This window comes from Aotus nancymaae, unplaced genomic scaffold, assembly GCF_030222135.1.
Source record: "Aotus nancymaae isolate 86718 unplaced genomic scaffold, 86718_ANA_hifiasm-v0.15.2.pri h1tg000008l, whole genome shotgun sequence".
Classification (NCBI taxonomy): Eukaryota; Metazoa; Chordata; class Mammalia; order Primates; family Aotidae; genus Aotus; species Aotus nancymaae.
The window spans coordinates 36,755,829-36,775,931 of NW_026988419.1; the positions used below are offsets into that span (position 1 = coordinate 36,755,829).

The 20,103-nt window shown below is 39.4% G+C and overlaps 2 protein-coding genes across 3 annotated transcripts in view; both read left to right on the top strand.

The window, feature by feature from the left end:
- Positions 1 to 2,015: 2,015 nt before the first annotated feature.
- CUNH2orf66 (chromosome unknown C2orf66 homolog) lies at positions 2,016 to 6,794 on the top strand. The gene is made up of 3 exons (XM_064372834.1): positions 2,016 to 2,157; positions 3,750 to 3,948; positions 5,647 to 6,794. Exons 1-2 carry the CDS (start codon positions 2,035 to 2,037, stop codon positions 3,927 to 3,929), a joined length of 303 nt encoding a protein of 100 aa, XP_064228904.1. The 5' UTR covers positions 2,016 to 2,034; the 3' UTR covers positions 3,930 to 3,948; positions 5,647 to 6,794.
- A 3,868-nt stretch (positions 6,795 to 10,662) lies between these two features.
- Positions 10,663 to 20,103, top strand: part of GTF3C3 (general transcription factor IIIC subunit 3) — a 42,548-nt gene continuing 33,107 nt past the window's right edge. Inside the window, exons 1-4 of one of the 2 annotated variants that reach the window (XM_012454055.2) lie at positions 10,663 to 10,863; positions 12,644 to 12,755; positions 17,510 to 17,700; positions 19,218 to 19,341. In XM_012454055.2, the coding sequence (XP_012309478.1) occupies positions 10,762 to 10,863; positions 12,644 to 12,755; positions 17,510 to 17,700; positions 19,218 to 19,341 (529 nt within the window). In that variant the 5' untranslated portion in view covers positions 10,663 to 10,761. Of the gene's footprint in view, positions 10,864 to 12,024; positions 12,295 to 12,643; positions 12,756 to 17,509; positions 17,701 to 19,217; positions 19,342 to 20,103 lie in introns of those variants that run through there. The other variant, XM_064373216.1, reaches the window with a different exon arrangement.

Here is a 20,103-nt window from a genome sequence, read left to right on the forward strand (position 1 = left end):
CTCCTCAGGTTGCCTAAATAACTCCTATTCAATTGACCAGATGTAAGGTCATTTCCCCACAGAAGCCTTACCTGGCCCCTCAGACTGAATCAAATTCCCCTTTTCTTTTCTTTGAAATGAAATCTGCTCTTGTCCCCCAAGCTAGAGTGCAGTGGCACGATCTCAGCTCACTTCAACCTCTGCCTCCTGGGTTCAAGCAATTCGCCTGCCTCAGCCTCCCAAGTAGCTGGGATTATAGGTGCCTGCTACCCCGCCTGGCTAATTTTTGTATTTTTAGTAGAGATGGGGTTTCACCATGTTGGCCAGGCTGGTCTCAAATTCCTGATCTCAGGCAATCCGCTTCCCTTGGCCTCCCAAAGTGCTGGGATTACGGGCATGAGCCACCGCAGCTGGCCCAAATTCCCCTTTTCTGTACTTTCATAGCACTCGCTATTTCATAGAAATGATTGTTCACTTATATGTATACATTTGGTTGTGTAATGATTTGATTAATGTTTCTCTTGCCCACTACTCTATTTAATGAGGGCAGGGACTGTATTTGTTATTTTTACCATTTAATCCTCAAAGCCTAGTGCAGTGCCTGGCACATAGTAGGCACTTCCTAAAAGTCTGCTGACTGAATAAACAGAGGAAATGAACGAATGAAGGTCACAGGTCATAGTAACTTGCCAAGGGTGAAGATGGCAAGGCTGAGACTGTAGCCAGGTTTGCTAATTTCCAGTCCAGATCACCAGCCTTCTCAACAAATATCTTCTTCTAAATTTCGTTCTAAATAATTGGAACCAAAGCAATGTCACAACTCAAGTCCAATTTCTCGGCCTACCATTTTCTACAGATGGCATTTATTCAGCAAGAGAATGTTGTAGGTATAGTAATTTTTCTTTTTTTTCCATGAAACGTGCTATCTTCTTGCTCTATTTTAAGGGATATTATGACAAACAATGCCACTATTTAAAACTTCTAAAGCTTCTTGAGATTCTCAGGAAAAGTACAAGGTATAGGTCAAAAAGAGTAATTGTGTCTCTCACAATAAAACTTTCTGTTCAAAAAATGCTGTTAACTCAAAAAAATGATATCTCCAAAAGAACATTCTAACAGGTGGAATAGTCATCATAATATTTCCAGCTACTATGTATATCCCTTCCCTTAAAAAAAAAAAAGGAGAAAATCGCTTTGCTATATGTAAGTGCATTGCATGTTTTATAAAATCCACATAAAATGTTCAGTGGTTCAAGGAGTGGCTGCCGCATTTCTAAGGCAAATAGGCTTGTCCCTGAAGAAGCTTGAAGATCTGACTCTCAAGGGTCTTTGTGCTTTGGATGAAAAAGGAATCATTATTTTTGAACTCCCCCTGCTCACGTCAGTGACTTCCACCTGCAGCCAATCCATTGGTTATAAGTACCCATGAATTGCCTTGCTGATTATAGGCAGGATAACCTAGGAGGGCCAGCCAAAACCGAACTCCTGGTAAGCTTTATTAGCCTTTTCTATGATGTGTCTCGGTTTCCATTTCACACATTGGAGTGGAAGACAATCTCTACTCACACTGGTGTGGTATGTGTCTTTCTGTCTCAGATGTGTGTGTAAGGTGTGTTTCTCAGCTCACAGTATGTAAGTAATTTTTTTCTTTTTTTTAAGACTGCTATCTTAAGGCTTAAAAGTAATTAAGGTTTTGGTTTTTGTTATTATTTTAAGAATTGCACTTTCTTTGGAGACAACAAAGTACTTTTTTTTTCAAAGATGAAAAAGACATACTCAGACTTTCTATGTTATGTTCATAATTGTTTTGCCTATCAATATACAACATTCTCATCATTGTGGGCTACTTTAAGCTAATCAGTTGGATTTGGGGATCCTCATTTAGAAGTCAATATGGAAAAAAGATGGCTGTAAAACTTAGATAAACCAGTATGCTATTTCTCCTTCCTTGTCTGCCTTTATAGATGTTTCATCTTTCCTTCTCTTTTCCCTGACCATCTCTCAGTGACCATGGACAGCTCTCCGGTCCCCTCTTTCACTCAGCTTCACTCCACCATGACCACAGCACCTCTCCTGCTACTATGTGTTGCCCTGGTGCTACTTGGGCATGTGCATGGAGCCACACTAAGAAATGAAGACAAATGGAAGCCACTCAATAACTCCAGAAACAGAGATTTGGTAAGAACATACCTGGGGCCTGGGTTTCAGGTTAGAACTAATGCCTCTTTGGATTTATGCACACAGCATTCTGTTTTCCAGAGCATAGTGGAAAGGGGGCTACCAAGTGTTGAGAAGATTCTCCAACAGGATTGGACCAGAATTTTACTACCCTAGTGGTTGGCAACCTATTATTTCTCTGGCCAATTTACATTTGTTTCTGTAAAGAGAAACAAATTTATATTTGGAAACAATCTTATACACACATAGTGTATTTCATTTGTAACTGATCTTATATACACATTGACTTTGTAGCCTTGACTTCTAATACATATACAAAATCAAGAGTGTAACAGGGAATTGCTTTTGCGCAGCTTAGATTGAACTGATGATAAAACAAGTTACCATATAAATAGTAATTGCCAAGCTCAATTGCAAAAATTGAAAGTTGACCCTGCATGGGTTATCAATTTACTAGGCATATTTTTAACATACAGTTATCTAGAAAATAGAATTCAAAAGATCACTAAACATTCTCTTGAAAACAATATGCCAAATACAGTAAACATGTTGACATGACTATTTCAAAATTTTTTTTTCTAAAGTGAATGATGTGAAATATAACAACATAGGATTAAAATAAACTGAGATAAGAGACCAGCAGGATTTGTTTTCTGGTCACAGCTGCTGACCAAAACAGGATCTGGTCCAGAGAGGATAAAGTGAAAAAACTGGATGAAACCAGCAGATAGTGACAAAAGTGATCCCTATCTGCTCTCATTGCTCTGGATATGATTTGCCACCAGTGCCATGACAGTTTACAAATGTCATGGCAACGACCTGGAAGTTACCACTCCTTTCCGTGGCAATGATCCAGAAGTTACCACCTCTTTCCTAGAAAGTTCTAAACCCTCTTCTATTTGTATTAACCATCCCTTAATTTGCATATATTTGAAAGTGCATATAAACACAGTTGCTAAGAGCCCATATGTTGTCAACTCTGGGTGCACTACTTATGAGTTAGCCTTGTTCTGGCAGGAACAGTACCTTTCTATAAAAGATTGTTACCACAACCAGCCTGCCCTTAAATTCTTTTCTGGGCAAAGCCAAGAACCCTCCTGGGCTAAGTCCCAGTTTTGGGCTTTACCTGTCCTGCATCAAAGCAAGTAGCACTTTGCACATCTGTGTTCATTTCCTAATTGAAATCTGAAAAACTTTGAAAAGAAACTTGCAGAAAGTAGCAACAGAGATCTCATCTTAAGGAAGAGGAGATACTGAGTTGCTCATTATGGAATTCAGTTTCATCTCTGACCTTAGTACTCAGAGATAGTTCACAATGAATCTTTGAATTGTGGTGCTGTTCCATATTCTTCCTTCATTTTTCACTAAGAATGGTAAATTAGCTTGGTTAGGGTTGAAATGTCAGAAGGCATAGAGGAGGGGAGGAGAAGTAGCTGAAGCTTGTACTTGTATTTCTGGATTTTGATTTCCAACCTCTTGCCTCCTAGGTTAGCCTTAAATTCAATTCAGGAGAAAAATAGAGGAAAAAATTTCACTTTTATTTTAGGTGTTTCATTTATATCTGCCAATGAACATTTTCTTTCTCTCTTTAGTTTTTCAGAAGCCTTCAGGCATATTTTAAGGGCAGAGGTCTTGATCTTGCAATGTTTCCAAATCCTTTCCCCATGAATGAGAACCCTAGGCCTCTCCCTTTCCGATCAGAACTTCTTGCTTCTGCATTTGCAGATTATGAAGAGCAGAAAAACTCCTTTCTCAGTTATCTCAAAGGCTGAAAGTTTCTTCTGAGCCCAGGTAAAAGTTTGCCCTTTATTCACAGGATCTGTCCAAACATACAATTCAGCCATAAAGTAGGTATTTTGAAAGTATTTATTTGAAAAATGATTTTATTTCTTCACAGAAATAAGTGCTCAATTCTGCTTATACTCATCACTGTTAAGTATTTGGATTTGTTTCAGGCAGGTATTTCACAGTCCTGTTTTAAAAAGAAATGACAGTTTTGATTTTTTAAGCATAGTTATCCAGGGAGAGACATATTAAAATGATAGAATGATCCCTCTTAATAGGATTATTAAATTCACAACATGGCCATATTCTTACCTATATCTTTTTCCAGACAAGGTGATATAGCTGTGTGGAAAATCTACATAAAGAAATATGTCAAATTGAGTTGTTGTGTTAAATGGGAATTAAAAGTTAAAAGAATGGTTCTTTGGGGGATAAAGTAGTATGCATATATTTGAGCTTGAACTCCTCACCTATAGGAAGAAAAGGTTGACTAGTAGTAAGGATGGCATTTTTCTCATAGAAAAAGGATTTGAATTTCATTGCTCTTATTATTTTAGTATTCCTATCAAACCAATACTTACCATTTACAAAGAACAAGTATGGTGCATTCCAAGCAAATATTTTATGATTTCAGTCTGTTAGCTTTTTGTTTAGCTGAATAATAAAGGGAATGGATTCATAATTAAAATCTTTTCCCATTCTTCCACAAGTGTAATTTTGAAATTCTGAGGAAGCACACCTCTCTTGTGCTTTATTATGTTTGTGAAAGGGTTTGCATTATTAGTTCTTTCAAATGTGATGATTAAAAAATAATGATTGCGGCCAGGCGTGCTGGCTCATGCCTGTAATCCCAGCACTTTGGGAGGCCGAGGCGGGTGGATCACGAGGTCAAGAGATCGAGACCATCCTGGCCAACATGGTGAAACCCCATCTCTACTAAAAATACAAAAAATTAGCTGGGCATGATGGCACATGCCTGTAATCCCAGCTACTTGGGAGACTGAGACAGGAGAATCGCTTGAACCCAGGAGGCGGAGATTGCAGTGAGCCGAGAATGCACCATTGCACTCCAGCCTGGGCAACAAGAGCGAAACTCTGTCTCAAAATAATAATAATAATAATAATAATAATAATTGCTCTTCTAAAAAGAACATATAACTTACCATGTGGAATATGCCCTTAGATAGTGTTCTAAAATGAGAAAATAAAATAGAAGAAAACAGTAAGATGTTAATAAAGTTTTCTCTTGACTATTTTTTACACTTTGGTCTTAGGGTATCAGAGAATAGTTATTAATAGTATGCTACCTCCTTTAGTAAAAGGCAGATAAATTGCTTGTAAGTCTCAGTTTCTTCATCTGTAAATTACAGATACTAGTTTCTACCTTACAGAAAGTATCATAGAAAATATCAAATAAATACTTTCATGTGAGCATAGAATGAGGTAATATTTAAGGGCAGGAAACTGATAAAGCACCCGATTGGTGGTATCAGAAAAGAACAGGAATTATTTAACTTTATGAAACAAAACAAAGCTTCTGATTTGGAGTATATTTCATAATTATGAGTTCTATGTTCCTTTTATCTCTGGTGAGAAAATGAAGACAAAAAGAGCTTTCATTAAAACATGTTGATTTTGGGGTCTTTGGGATGATCTTGTAGTCTTCATTTTCTATTTAATTATAACATTGTCTTGTTCTTTCAGGTGTCCGGCTATTTTAAAACTACAGATGAAGCTTCTCATTACAAAAATTCAACCACTATCATAGCTAAACTTTTGTGATTTTTTTCCCTTCATTTTTATATTTCCGTTTGTAATGATTTTATTCCACATTTCCAGATTTACATATAAATAGCTGGAACTATGATTTCTATGCATATTTATGGAGTGTTTTTCCTGTATAACCATAAATATTGATGTAGAACACTGCATGTATTTGTAGGAGTTACAAACACATCACAAACTGAAAAGAGATTATAATCTTCTAAATTAGATGTTTCTTTAAGCTTGTTTTTAAAACTTGTCTTTTACATTTATTATATTTTATCAACCAATATATTTTTTGAAAGTGATACATTCACTTTTTCTATAGTAAAATTCATTATATATGATGGGGGTTGGTTTTAAAATTTGTCTTCCTTCCCTAAAAAGAAGATGCATCCCCACAATCAGCATATACTACTAAAAGACCTCACAGTTTTAGTTTCATAAGAAATGAGGGCAAGTGATAAACAGCCACAATTAAGTTAAAATGGAAGCAAACAACAACAAACATGGGATTCTGGAAGTTGTCAACGCCTCCGAAGATGCTTTTGCCAAAATATTCAGAGGTGGACATTGTGCCACATCAAATATTTTAGCAATGCCCCAGCCCTTGCTCCCATACACAACCTCCTCAGTAAGGAAAAGGAGAAACAGGTGATCTTCTCTCTTTCCAACCAGCCCCTGCCCTCCTTACTGTAGCTCATGCTGAGTTATTCTGATTCCCATATTCTCATTTGGAACAGCTAATTTTCCTGTATCTTTATAGATAGCCGCATCTATAATGATGTGCTAAAAATGCAACATTGTCCTGACATTAGTCTGTGCATTTTAAAATAGTTTACTATGACTTTTTTGGTGGATTATTGCTATTGTATATGAGAAAATATTTGTGCAAGAAGAGATTTTGTGTCTGGTTTAAGATGTTCTATTGTAATTAGTTGTATATGTGTCTGTTTCTCCTGAAGAGTGGTGAGGTTTGTGAGCAGAGACTGTATCTAATTCACCTTTATTTCCCCAGCACCTAGTACAATGCCTAGCATGGAGCAAGTGTTCAATAGATATTTGTTGAATTGAAATAAACATGTGCTATTCAGCCAGTCTTCACACAGTAATGGAAGCTCCTTTTAGTTAATGTCAAAACTTTTTTCTTGTCATTTAAAAAATGTAAGTAATTCTTGATTGAGCTATTCCTCATAATAGTATAGTTTATTCATATAAATGGTAGAGTGGTAGGGAGTTTTTCACCACTGTCAAGTTCCAAGTACTAGTGGCTGGTTTTCCCTTTCTCACTACTATCCCTGCTCTGGGTGTTAAGACCTCCATAAAGGGAATGCTTATCAGTTTCAGGGCTTTGAAAAGGAAGGGCATTCATACGGGACATTTAGCTATGAGCTTGCAAAGTTTCGGAGCAGCGACATTCATCCTTCAGCTGGAAAACTGTTATGGATGGAAGCCCATACCTCACACTGACTAGAGTTTCTTAATGGTAATACTATTGGCAGTAGGGGGAAGCCAAATTATCACTGTGCGTGATCAATTAGCACACCTGGTCCCCAGATACTCTATGTTAGTAGTTCCCTCAGATCTGCCCTATCATTTTGATAATCAAAATCTCCTGGGGGCTGGGCGTGGTGGCTCACACCTGTAATCCCAGTACTTTGGGAGGGAGAGGTGGGCAGATCACCCAAGGTCAGGATTTCGAGACTAGCCTGGCTAATATGGTGAAACTCTGTCTCTACTAAAAATACAAAAATTAGTCGGGCATGGTGGCTCACGCCTGTAGTCTCAGCTACTCAGGAGGCTGAAGCAGGAGAATCACTTGAACCCGGAATGTGGAGGTTGCGGTGAGCCGAGATCATGATGTCACTGCACTCCAGCCTGGGCAACACAGTAAGACTCTGTCTCAAACAAACAATACCCTCCCTACACACATTTCTAAAATTGCTTTCGCTCTTGGCTGAGAACTACTGCTAGAACATAGATGAAATTTAGTGTTTGCTCCAATGCAAATAAATGTTCTGCGGGTGTTTTAGACTCTGGAGGAGTCTCTGGTACTTCTCTATGTAGGTCCTTGGCAATCACTCAACACTGAGAGGAGCCTCTGCTCTTCTTCAATGAGTACCCCATTCCCCAGTACTTGGCCTATTGTCCCCTGCCCCAGATCTAGGGTGACCAAGAACTGCCAAGAGTGTGAGCTTTTATCCTACTTGCAAGCTACACGCTAGCCTTCTACATTTCTATCAAACTTGGCAGATACATGAGACACCTATGTCTGAGACAACTGACTTTGTTACTGATAGCATGGCAGGTAGCGACATGAATTTTACACTCACATCAATTTTCCTTACTCCTCCAAGTATCAAGGGGGCCATGTGAATGTGGGTCCAGGGGTATGCTGGGCACAAGTGGGTTTGTGCCAAAGCTGAGGAACTCCAAACTTAGGAAATCCCCACTCTTCTAATGGGACTGCTATCGAACATGCCCAAACTTTGCCCAGAAGGAAACATTTCTTATACTGTTCAGAAAACAGATTTGCTCCCTGCCCCAGAAGGAGACAATAACTCTACCTTTCAAGTCTGTTTGATTTGAAAACAGCCTTGGAAAGCTAGCCTAGAATAAAGCTATCACAAAGTTTTGGAGAACAATGAAAGAGCCATGGAAAAATAGTCTCACACATAGGGTCACACCCCATCCCACATGGCTCTTTTCCCTGGCAAGAAGAATGTATGATTATAATTATATGGTCATGGTAAAAATTCAATGTTCTGCTTCCTTCAGACTTTCCATTTTGATCTCAAAAGAAGGCCGAATGTATTTTTATTATTGCCATAACTATTCCACTTCATCTCAAGGTAATGTGGATACCTCTGACTCATTGGGGACAAATCTCTTCCAAGTAAGTGAGGGAAAGAGAAACAGAAAGATTGAAATTTCAAGATATTTTGCAACAGTCTGATCTCTAAAATAACTTTTATATCCTTAAAGTATTTCATAGCCAAAAAAAAAAAAAAACCCACAAAAAAACAAACCAAAAAAAACCGACCCTCCTACCCCTCATTCACTGCTTCCTGTTCTTCATAACATGAATCTATATCTCCAGAATTGTTATTTCCATATTCCAGATAGCCAACAATAAGACAACATAGTCTAAGCCATTTGGGTGTTAGGAGAGTATTCTCCTTACAGTAACCATCCCTCCTCATTTGATTTATCTTCTTTTCCTCTAGGAGAGTTAGAACTGGAGACTCCTAAATTCCTCTTAGACACAGTTCCTCAACTGTCTAGGAAAACTTAGGGGAGAATTTCCCTATAAGTGGTTTAAGTAGATTACCTTAACACACTCCACCCTGCTCACCTTCCATGTTTTATACCCAGGTAGGACTCTGAAGATCCTTCCTCAAGAGAAAGGGGATGACTTCTAGCTGTGAGATATTTTCTTCTCACTTGGCAGTCCCGCTCTTGCAGGTCCTGGCCCCTCATTCTCCCATCCTTATGCTGTTTATCATCACCTAGATTTTCATAAAGATGGCTAGGTGATACTCTCCCTGTAACTTGTGATTAACCTTAGCTTCATATTGAGCTACATTCCCCTACTTCAGCTCCCTTGCCCACAGTTCCAAAGGCACTTTCAATTCCATCCTATTTAATTCACAAATGTGTTTTCAGCACTAATTATTAGGCCATACAGTAGAGTTTACAATGATGCAGCAGCTAGTGCTGTTCTCAAGATGTTTACAGCTAGTGTCTCTAGAATTGGACAAATAGAGAGATAATAAATACAAGGGAAAATATAAATCACAGGAGTGTGTAGAAGTTGAAAGACTGCCATTCAGAGGAGGCAGCATATTATAATTCCAAGCATGGGACTTGGAATCAGAGACCAGGGTTCAAATCCTGGCTCTACTACTTATTAGAGATCGTAGCATTAGGAATAACATCCGCTTTGAAAGAAGGATTATTTTGAGATATGTATGTAATATATATAAAACAGTAGATGGCTGATGTTCTTGTTATATAGCAAATGGGCGATAATGCATAGTAACCATGTCAAGTATTTGCTTCTTTCAGAAAGTTTGCTGTTAGGAAAGGAAGAAAACTTGGGACAGGTGGAACAGGAAGCCCAGGTGAATGTATTTACAGACTGAGAAGGAGTTTGAGGAGAGGGAGAGTTTGAGGATTCTGGCGTGGGGAGGAAGTGGGGACTGGTGGGAGTGGTTTTTGTTTGTTTTTTGAGACAGAGTCTCTCTGTCGCCTAGGCTGGAGTGCAGTGGCACAATCTCTGCTCACTGCAACCTTCAGTGTCCTGGGTTTAAGTGATTCTCCTGCCTCAGCCTCCCGACTAGCTGGGATTACAGGCATGCCTGCCACCACGCCCGGCTAATTTTTGTATTTTTTTTTTTTTTTTTTTTTAAGTAGAAACAGGGTTTCTCCATGTTGTTCAGGCTGGTCTCGAACTCCTAACCTAGTGATCCGCCCACCTCGGCCTCCCAAAGTACTGGGATTACACGTGTGAGCCGCACCGCGCCCGGCCTTCGGGAGTGGGATTTAAAGTATATATTGAGGGAGAATTTTAGCTTTCTGTGGCAGGGGAGAACTGGAAAGTGAAACATGCACGTGGCAGAAAAAATGGTTAAATTAAGAAAAACATATCACACAGCAGCGACCAAATTAAAGAACATTCAGAAAAGAAAATGGGAGAATGAAACGAACATCTTAATGAAGAATTGAGGGAAATTATCCAGATTAAAGAAAGTATATTCAAAGCACTTTTTAAAGTGGCTATCTAATAATCTGGAACGAGAGCTGAGAGAGACGGCCGAACGAGTGGGCTGTGCTAAAGCACTGCAGCTTGGGTCGCGCCTCCCATAAGTAGATCCCGGCCTGCCACGTAGGCGGAACTCGAGTGCTGCGGCTACCGCGGAGACCGGGCGGGTTTCAAGGAAGGACGCCGGTTTCCTGCTCTTGCTTGCCCCGGTGCGAGGTAGCGTCTGGAAGGCGCTGCTTTTCCGGTTCTCTGTCAGGGTTCTTGGGGCTGCACTGACAGAGCCTACAAACATGTCGGGGTTCAGTCCGGAACTCATCGACTACCTGGAAGGGAAAATCTCCTTCGAGGAGTTCGAACGGCGGAGAGAAGAGAGAAAAACCCGCGAGAAGAAAGTGAGGCGATGCTAGGCCACGGTGCCCTTCACTCTCGTTGCCCTACTGCACTTAGGTGTGGGGGAGCCAGACGACCGCTTTCGCTGTGATGGGGCGGGCTGGGAACTTGCAGCAGCTTCTTCTTTATCTTAGAGAAACTCCGGTTGTCACCCCTCATCCCTGTGCTAAGCTTCTTAAAACGTTTTCCCCCACCGGAAAGCTTTTGTCTTGATGGTAACCTCTTCTTTTCCCCCCTAATACTACGTTTTTATTTCGGAGTAGCTTAATGCTGGTAAGTTAAATGGGAGGTGGGGAGAAGAGTTTGTAGTCACAGTGTCAGGTTCTAGTCTTAGCTTTTTTTTTTTTTTTTTTTTTTTTTTTTTTTTTGGAGACGGAGTTTCGCTCTTGTTACCCAGACTGGAGTGCAATGGCGCGATCTCGGCTCACCGCAACCTCCGCCTCCTGGGTTCAGGCAATTCTCCTGCCTCAGCTTCCTGAGTAGCTGGGATTACAGGCACGCGCCACCATGCCCAGCTAACTTTTTGTATTTTTAGTAGAGACAAGTCGTTTTGTGACGGTGGATGAGCAGCTCACCTCTCTTCTTTAGGCCTCAGTGTCTCTCTGAACTGGAACGATTGAGCTCCTGTTTTTGAGGAGTCTCCCACTGGAATGAAGTAATAGTCCACAAAAAAGTATTGTTCGATAAGAAGATAATCCTCACGCATATCTTTTTCCCTGTACTTACAAATATCTGAACTTCGCCGTGCGCGGTGGCGCACGCCTGTAATCCCAGCACTTCGGGAGGCCGAGGCGGGCGGATCACGAGGTCAAGAGTTTGAGACCATCCTGTCCAACATGGTGAAACCCCGTCTCTACTAAAAATACAAAAATTAGCTGGGCATGGTGGTGCGCGCCTGTAGTCCCAGCTACTCGGGAATCTGAGGCAAGAGAATCTCTTGAACCCAAGAGGCGGAAGTTACAGTGAACCGAGATCGTGCCACTGCAGTCCAGCCTGGACAGAGCGAGACTGTCTCAAAAAAAAAAAAAAAAAAAAGGCAGAAAGAAATATTTGAACATTCTTGCTTCAAGTCCAAGAGAAAATTAATTAACCCTTTTGAAGTTTGCTGGTAGCGTCTTTCATAATTCATGCGACTAGTAGGTACTCATCTTTATTTCATTTTTTTAAAATTTTCAGACAGCCTCTCGCTCTGTCACCCAGGCTAGAGGGCAGTGATGAGATCTCGGCTTACTGCAACTTCCGCCTCCTGGACTCAAGCAGTCCTCCTACCTCAGCCTCTGAGTAGCTGTGACCACAGGGTTAGCCATCACACTCTGCTAATTTGTGTATTTTTTGTAGAGACAGAGTTTCTCCATGTTTACCAGGCTGGTCTCCAGCTCCTGAGCTCAAGGGATCCGCCTGTCTCAGCCTCCCAAAGTGGTTGGATTACAAAGGTGTGAGCCACCAAGACATCTTTTTATTTAAAATGTTAGGATACAATGTGTTCATTAGTGAAATTATTAAGATATTTATTTTTTTACAAATGACAGATTGAAGGATAAGATCTAAGTACTTTGAAATGCTTTGATAGTGTTCAAACTTAGATTCCACCTACTGTGTATGTGTTACAGCTCAAGTTTTGTAGAAATAGAAAATGAGGCAAATGCCCTATTCTATAAACTGCCAACCCATGGTCACAAAATGCCTGAGTGGCAAAGCTAGGACTAGAACCAGATACTCTGTGGCTGGGGAGAGCTAAGTCTTCATTACTTTTTGGAATCATTAAGTAATTTTCAATCACAGAGTCTTCAGGAAAAAGGAAAGCTATCAGCTGAAGAAAATCCCGATGACTCTGACGTTCCATCATCATCAGGAATTAACTCTACCAAATCCCAAGATAAAGATGTCAATGAAGGTATGTTAAAATTATGTGCTGCCTACATTGAATATTTAGAGTATGTAAGCAAAGTAATTTAATAAAACATTGTATTTTCACTGCAGTGATATTCTGTTGATTACTTGGTTTATCAGGAGCATGATGCTTGGTATATAGTAGGTGCCCAATAAATATTTGTCAAGTTATTGAATACCCTGATGGTTATTATTTTTTTTTTTTTGTGAGCTCTAGTGTTGGAAAAGTGTTTTAAATTGACATCAATATATATTTTGGAGCTTTTTAAGATTCATTATTTTTTTAATTGGGCCTCTCAGTAACTAATCACTTCCAGACTATACTCCCTCAAATTGTAATGAATTACACTTCAGTATAAAGTGGCTTCCAAACCACTGCTTTAGTTATAGGGAGATAAGATGGAAATGTAAGTTGGTTGTCCACGTGGAACTTCACACACAGCACAGGTGTCTGGGTAGGCTACCTCTTTCTAGCATCCAGTCCTCAGCTTTGCATGTCCAGATATTAAATTTGGTTAGTGCACCCAGACTAATTAAATTCATTGTAGCCTTGTTAATTAGCCAATAAGCAAATTTATTAATTTTCAGTGATCGATACCCTTTTTGGGGGATCAGAATGCTGATAATGTCTCAGGGTATCCATTTACTACCAGATCAAGTTACTTGGGATGCTGAACTGCCAATTAGAATGTAGCTTCATGTATAGGGATTGATAACAACTGTCTAGTTCTAGGGGTTAGAAGTAGAGTTTGGTTCTTTTTTTTTTTTTGAGATGGAGTTTCACTCTTATTGCCCAGGCTGAAGTGCAATGGCGCAATCTCACCTTACTGCAACTTCCACCTCCCAGGCTCAAGCGATTCTCCTGCCTCAGCCTCTGGATTAGTTGGGATTACAGGTGCCCACCACCAGACCTGGCTAATTTTTTTGTGTTTTTTTTTAATAGAGATGGGGTTTCACTATGTTGGTCAGGTTCGTGTCGAACTCCCTTTTCCCTCTAAACAAATAAGCATTTACCCAGAGAACACACAGTTATAGTATGGCAGAAAATAAACAAGTTTTGTTCCTACCTCCATGGGCCAAGTGGGGAAAAAGGGGCAAAGAGGAGGGAAAACTGGGGGTTGCAGTTTCTTATTCTGTCAGGAAAGTGGGGTGGAAAAGGCAGCTGATAAAAAGGAACGAGATCATGTCCTTTACAGGGACATGGATGGAGTTGGAAGATGTTGTCCTCAGCAAACTAACACAGGAACAGAAGACCAAACACCGCATGTTCTCACTTATCAGTGGGAGCTGAATGATGAGAATACAGGGACAAAAGGGGGTGACACACACAGCAACACACACAGGAGCCTGTTGGAGTAGGGAAGGTAGAGCATAGGAAGAACGGCTAATAGTTGCTGGGCTTAATATCTAGGTGATGGGATGATCTGTGCAGCAAACCACCATGGTACACGTTTCCCTATGTAACAAACCTCCACATCCTGCACGTGTACCCTGAACTTAAATGTTGAAGGAAACAAAAGGCAGCTGAAGTTGTTCTAACAATTTGTGGGTCTTTCCTTATCTGCTGAGGGAGGAGCTGCTCTTCTGTCATCAGGTGTTTGAGCAGCTACTATAGCAGCAGGCACAAGTGGGTGCCTGTCTGTCCTCTTACCTAAAACTGCTTCCAAAAGCTAGCCATCAGGCCCTCAAAAAGGGGCAAACTGAGTCCAATTCAGGCTCATCATGAGCAGTCAGGCACACAAGGACTGGCTGGCTTCTGCTCAAATAATCTCATCTGTCCTTGTAAGATATAAAGCTCCTAATTTCGTAGGAAGGAATTGTCCCACAACTCTACCAAGACTCTTGGTAAGTATGAGCATGTATTCAGAGCAGAAGGGGTCAGTTTTGAAGAAGCTTTGGCAAAGTCTGCTAATTGAAATATATGGCCACTAGGGTTGTCCTTTTACTCTGGACAGTACTAAATACACCACTAAATACTTGCTCTTGACACGTTTCTTACACATGGTGAAGATAGGGTCTTCTTTTAATTTCATTTTCAATTCATTGTTGCTCATACATGAAACTGTAATTTTTATATATTGATCTTGTGTTCAGCAACATTGCTAAATAAATGTATTCTTATCATTTGTATATAGATTTGTTTTGGGTCTTCTATGTATATAATCATGTCATCTGTGACATGATAATTTTATTTTTTCCTTGACATCTTTATGACTTTTATTTCTCATTACATTGGCTAGGACCACCTGTAAAACATTGAACGGAAGTGGTGGTAGTGGGCAACTTTGTCTCATTCTTAATAACTTTCAATAATTCACCATTAACTGTGTTTGGGGAAAATTTTTATAGATACTCTTCTTGAAATGAAAGATACTCCCTTTCGTATTTAGTTGACTAAGAATTTTTATTAGGAAAGGGTATTGGATTTTATCAAATGCTTCTTTTTATCAGGATGGATCATACAATTTTTCTTCTTTTTTCCTGTGATAAATTTTACACATTTCTTTTCATCTTTGTTTTGGATGTTCAGAATTCTTTTTTTTTTCTCCCAAATTCTTGAATATGATCCTTATGACTCGTTTATACAGCATCTTTGGCATCTGAAGTATTTCACTTAAATGAGTGTGCTTACGAGTTTTGTTTTGTTTTGTTTTTTGTAGATGGAATCTTGTTCTGTCACCCAGGCTAGAGTGCAGTGGCGAGATCTCGGCTCACTGCAACCTCTGCCTCCCAGGTTCAAGTGATTCTCTTGCCTTAGCCTTCCATGTAGTTGGGATTACAGGCGCTTGCCACTGCGCCTGGCTAATTTTTGTATTTTTTAGTAGAGACAGGGTTTCACCATCTTGACCAGGCTGGTCTCGAAGTCCTGACCCTGTGATTCGCCCGCCTTGCTTAAGAGTTTTTTTTAACACAGGCTGGGTGCAATGGTTCACGCTTACAATCCCAGCACTTTGGGAGGCTGAGGCAGGTGGATCATTTGAGGTCAGGAGTTCAAGACCAGCCTGGCCAACATGGCGAAACCCAGTCTCTACTAAAACTACAAAAATAGCTGGGTGTGTTGGCACACGCCTATAGTCCCAGCTATTCAGTAGGCTAAGGTGGATCGCTTGAACCTAGAAGGCAGAGGTTGTAGTGAGCCAAGATCACACCACTGCACTCCAGCCTGGGTGACAGAGTGAGACTCTGTCTCAAAAAAAAACAAAAAAAAAAAAAACAAAAAAAACCAAAGCCAGGTGTGGTAGCTCACACCTGTAATCCCAGCAGTTGAGGTGGGTGGATCACCTGAGGTCAGAAGTTCGAGACCAACCTGGTCAACATGGTGAGACCCCCATCTCTACTAAATAATACAAAAATTAGCCAGGTGCGGTGGCTTATGCCTATAATCTCAGCTACTCGGGAGGCTGAGGCATGAGAATCACTTGAACCTGGGAGGCAGAGGCTACAGTGAGCTGAGATTGCACCACTGCACTCTGGCCTGGGCGATAGATGAGACTCTGTCTCACACAAAAAAAATAAAGTTTTTGAACACAAATATATATAGAGATATGCATGTATATATCTATATATATACTTAAAATTTTGACTATTTTGTTGGAACTTTTCTAGAAATATGTTAGATGTCTATCTTTGTTCTCTGTTGCTTGTAACAGAATACTTGAAACTGGGTAATTTATAGGGAAAAATTATTTATTTCTTACAATTAGGGAGACTGAGAAGTCCCAGGTAGAGGAACCACATCTGTTGAGGACCTTTTTGTTGGTGGAGATTCTCCAGAGTCCCAAGACGATATAGGGTATCACATGATGAGGGGGCTGAGCATACTAGCTCAGGTTTCTCTTCCTCTTCTTGTAAAGCCACTAGTCCCACTCATGATAACCCATTAAACCATCAATGGATTAATCTATTATTGGATTTAAGACCCAGTCTGTCTTAAAGGCCCCACCTCTTAATATTGGCACATTGGGGAATAAATTTCAATTTGTGACTTGGAGGGAACAGATTCAAACAATAGCAATGTCTCTTTTAACAGAAAATTGGTTTCTGAACTTAACTTTTTCTTGATCATTCAAAGTCATCATTATTGACATTCAAAAATCATTATATTATACTATGGTGGTATCCTAAGATACAAATGAACTACTGTCATGTTATTTTAGTCCTGAAATAATAAAGCTATTTTAATACTAATAATAGCATTCAATGGGTTTTTACTATATGCTAGGCATTCTAAGTGTATACACACACTCATACTCATTTTGTCCTCAAAGTAGCCTTATAAATTATTAACACTTTTTGCAAAAAGAAACAGCTATAGAAGAGCTTCAGTAATTTCCTGAGGTTATACAGCTAGTGATAGATTAAGTCTGGAACCAGACAGCTTGGCCCTAGAGCCCTCACCTTTTAACCACTATGCTGTACCACCAGGGTTCCGTACTACCAGGCTTGTTTAGTTCTTAGGTCTATGTCTTAATAATTCTTCTGTTTTTTTTCCTATTATTGTATGTGCTTCTGATATTTCAGTTAATTTTGCCTATAAATCTGGATGCAGCCTAAAGGATGAGTCAGCTATTCCAACGGAATAAAATACATGACTTTGTGATAACTTTCTTCTTTGTTTTTTGAGGATGTTCATTTCCTGTTTTTTACTTTGAAATTTGGTGTTACTGGGGTAAAAATTTATACTCAGGAAATACTTGTTTTTTCACTGAGAATTCTACAGCGTTTTTTCCCCCCCAACATCAATGTCTTTTTTCTCAGGAGAAACTTCAGATGGAGTAAGTAAGTCAGTTCACAAGGTCTTTGCTTCCATGCTTGGAGAGAATGAAGATGATGAGGAGGAAGAGGAAGAAGAGGAGGAGGAGGAGGAAGAAACTTCTGAGCAACCTACTGCTGGCGATGTATTTGTATTGGAGATGGTTCTCAATCGTGAAACCAAGAAAATGATGAAAGTAAATTGTTACTTTGGTATTTATAAACAATGAAGAAAGTGACATAGTAATTGAAAAAGAAATCTGTAATTGTGACATAGTAACTGAAAAAGAAATCTGGGAAACTATTCAAACGGTATGAAAGGAAATACTATGACACAACTATTGTTATTTGTTTATTATGTTTCCTGTTAGATAATTTTTATGTAAAATCTTAATTATAGCTGGTGTGGTGGTGTGCCTGTAGTCCCAGCTGCTCGGGAGGCTGAGAAAGGAGGATCACCTGAGCCTGGAGAAGTCAAGGCTGCAGCGCTTCAACCTAGGTGTCAGAATGAGACTCTGTCTCAAAAAAATAAGTGCAATAAATAAATAAATAAAAATAAAGTCAAAGCAAAATGGCTCATTTAAACCAATTGGGCCATTTATTTAAAAAAAAAAAAAATGCCAGAAAGGTAGGATCTAACACACATACACACACACACACAGACAAAACCTTAATTATTGCACATGTCAAAATGGACTTTGGTTTTGCTGTTAAAAGGTCCATACTGGCGAAGCACAATGTTTCATGCCTGTAATTGCAGTAGTTTGGGAGGCTGAGGCAGAATTGCTTGAGCCCAGGAGTTTGAGACCAACCTGGGGAACATAGTGAGGTTCTGTCTCTACAAAATGTTTTAAAAAATTACCCAGGTTTGGTAGTGCACTCCTGTGGTCCTAGCTACTCTGAAGGCTGAAGTGGGAGGATGCTTGAGCCCAGGAAGTAGAGGCTGCAGTGAGCTGAGATCACGCCACTGCACTGCAGCCTGGGCAACACAGTGAGACACTGTCTCAAAAGAAAAACGTCCATGTCCATACTATAACTTGATACTTTTTTAAACAAGTTCATTCTGAGTAGATAAATTTGAAAGAAGGGGGATCTTCAGTAGATTACATCATAATCCTGGCATATAAATCCATTTTGCAGCAACCAGCTCTACATTTCTTATTCTAATTAGTAATTTAGTAACTCCTAACCACTTTTTTCCCCTGCAATTGTGTTTTAGACTTTTTTTTTTTTGATGAGACAGTCTTGATCTGTCACCCAGGCTGGAGTGCAGTGGCATGATCTTGGCTCACTGTAACCTCTGCGTCCCAGGTTCAAATGAATCTCATGCCTCAGCCTCCCGAGTAGCCGGGATTGTGGGCATGCACCACCATTCCTGGCTAATTTTTTGTATTTTCAGTAGAGACGGGGTTTTCACCGTGTTGGCCAGGTTGGTCTTGAACTCCTGGCCTCAAGTGATCCACCTGCCTCAGCCTCCCAAAGTGCTGGGATTACAAGACTGAGTGTCCATATATGGCCAGTTTTAGACTTTTTTCTGCGGTATAAACTTTAATGTTAAAGAGTCAATTAAAATTGCAGCCATTTAGTTCTGAGTTTCAAAAAACTGAAAATGTTTAAAGGAAAATTTCAGTTTTATTATATTTTATATTAATATGGTTGGAATTGAAATCTAAGACTTCACTATATTTTAATCTGTCATTTTTCTTCCATACAGGAAAAGAGGCCTCGGAGTAAACTTCCCAGAGCTCTGAGAGGTCTCATGGGTGAAGCCAACATTCGTTTTGCTCGAGGAGAACGTGAAGAGGCGATATTGATGTGCATGGAAATCATAAGACAAGGTGTTTTCTGTGGGAACTTTTTTGATAATAGCAGTTTAAGGGTCTGACTTAAAACAAATGGAGGAACACTTCACAGTACTATTTGTAAAATATGTTCAGAAGCTTAAGGGTAATTGTAATGGTACTTGCCATTTTTCACAAGAAAATGAAAATCTCAGAGTATGATTCAATGAGATTAATATTTGTTGAATTTTCACAGTTACCTTTTTTGTTTTTGTTCGTTTTTAATGTTTCAGTTGAGGGGTTTAGACTTTTGAGATGTCAGTGTTTTTTAAATATGGCAAATATATTATGTTAAAGCCACTTGCACTTTCTTTTTTCCTTTCGTTTTCTAGATCTTGCAGTACTAGATTATGTTAATCTATTTTTTGGTAAAAGACAGTTTAAACTTGTCATCTTATCTGTCAATTAAATGGTGTATCTTGGGCATACTGAATGATACCTATAGTGTTTTTTTTTTTTTTTTTTTTTAACTAATTACTTATATTTATTATTTTGTTTCCTTGATATTTTGCCAAATTATGCCCTGCAGAGTGGTTTGGGTAGCTGTAATACAGTGAACTTTTATATTTTCAGTAATTTGGCATTTCTTTTTGGTTAGACTAGGGTCCTTTTAGAAGTCTTATTATAATTTTCTGGATTTTCATAGGGAATTTGAGGTTACTACTTAAGATTAAACAGACTTTTTCCTTTAGTATGTTTCATTTGGTTCCTACTTTCCAATATTATCTGTTCCTTTATTTTAGTTTATAATTATTTTTG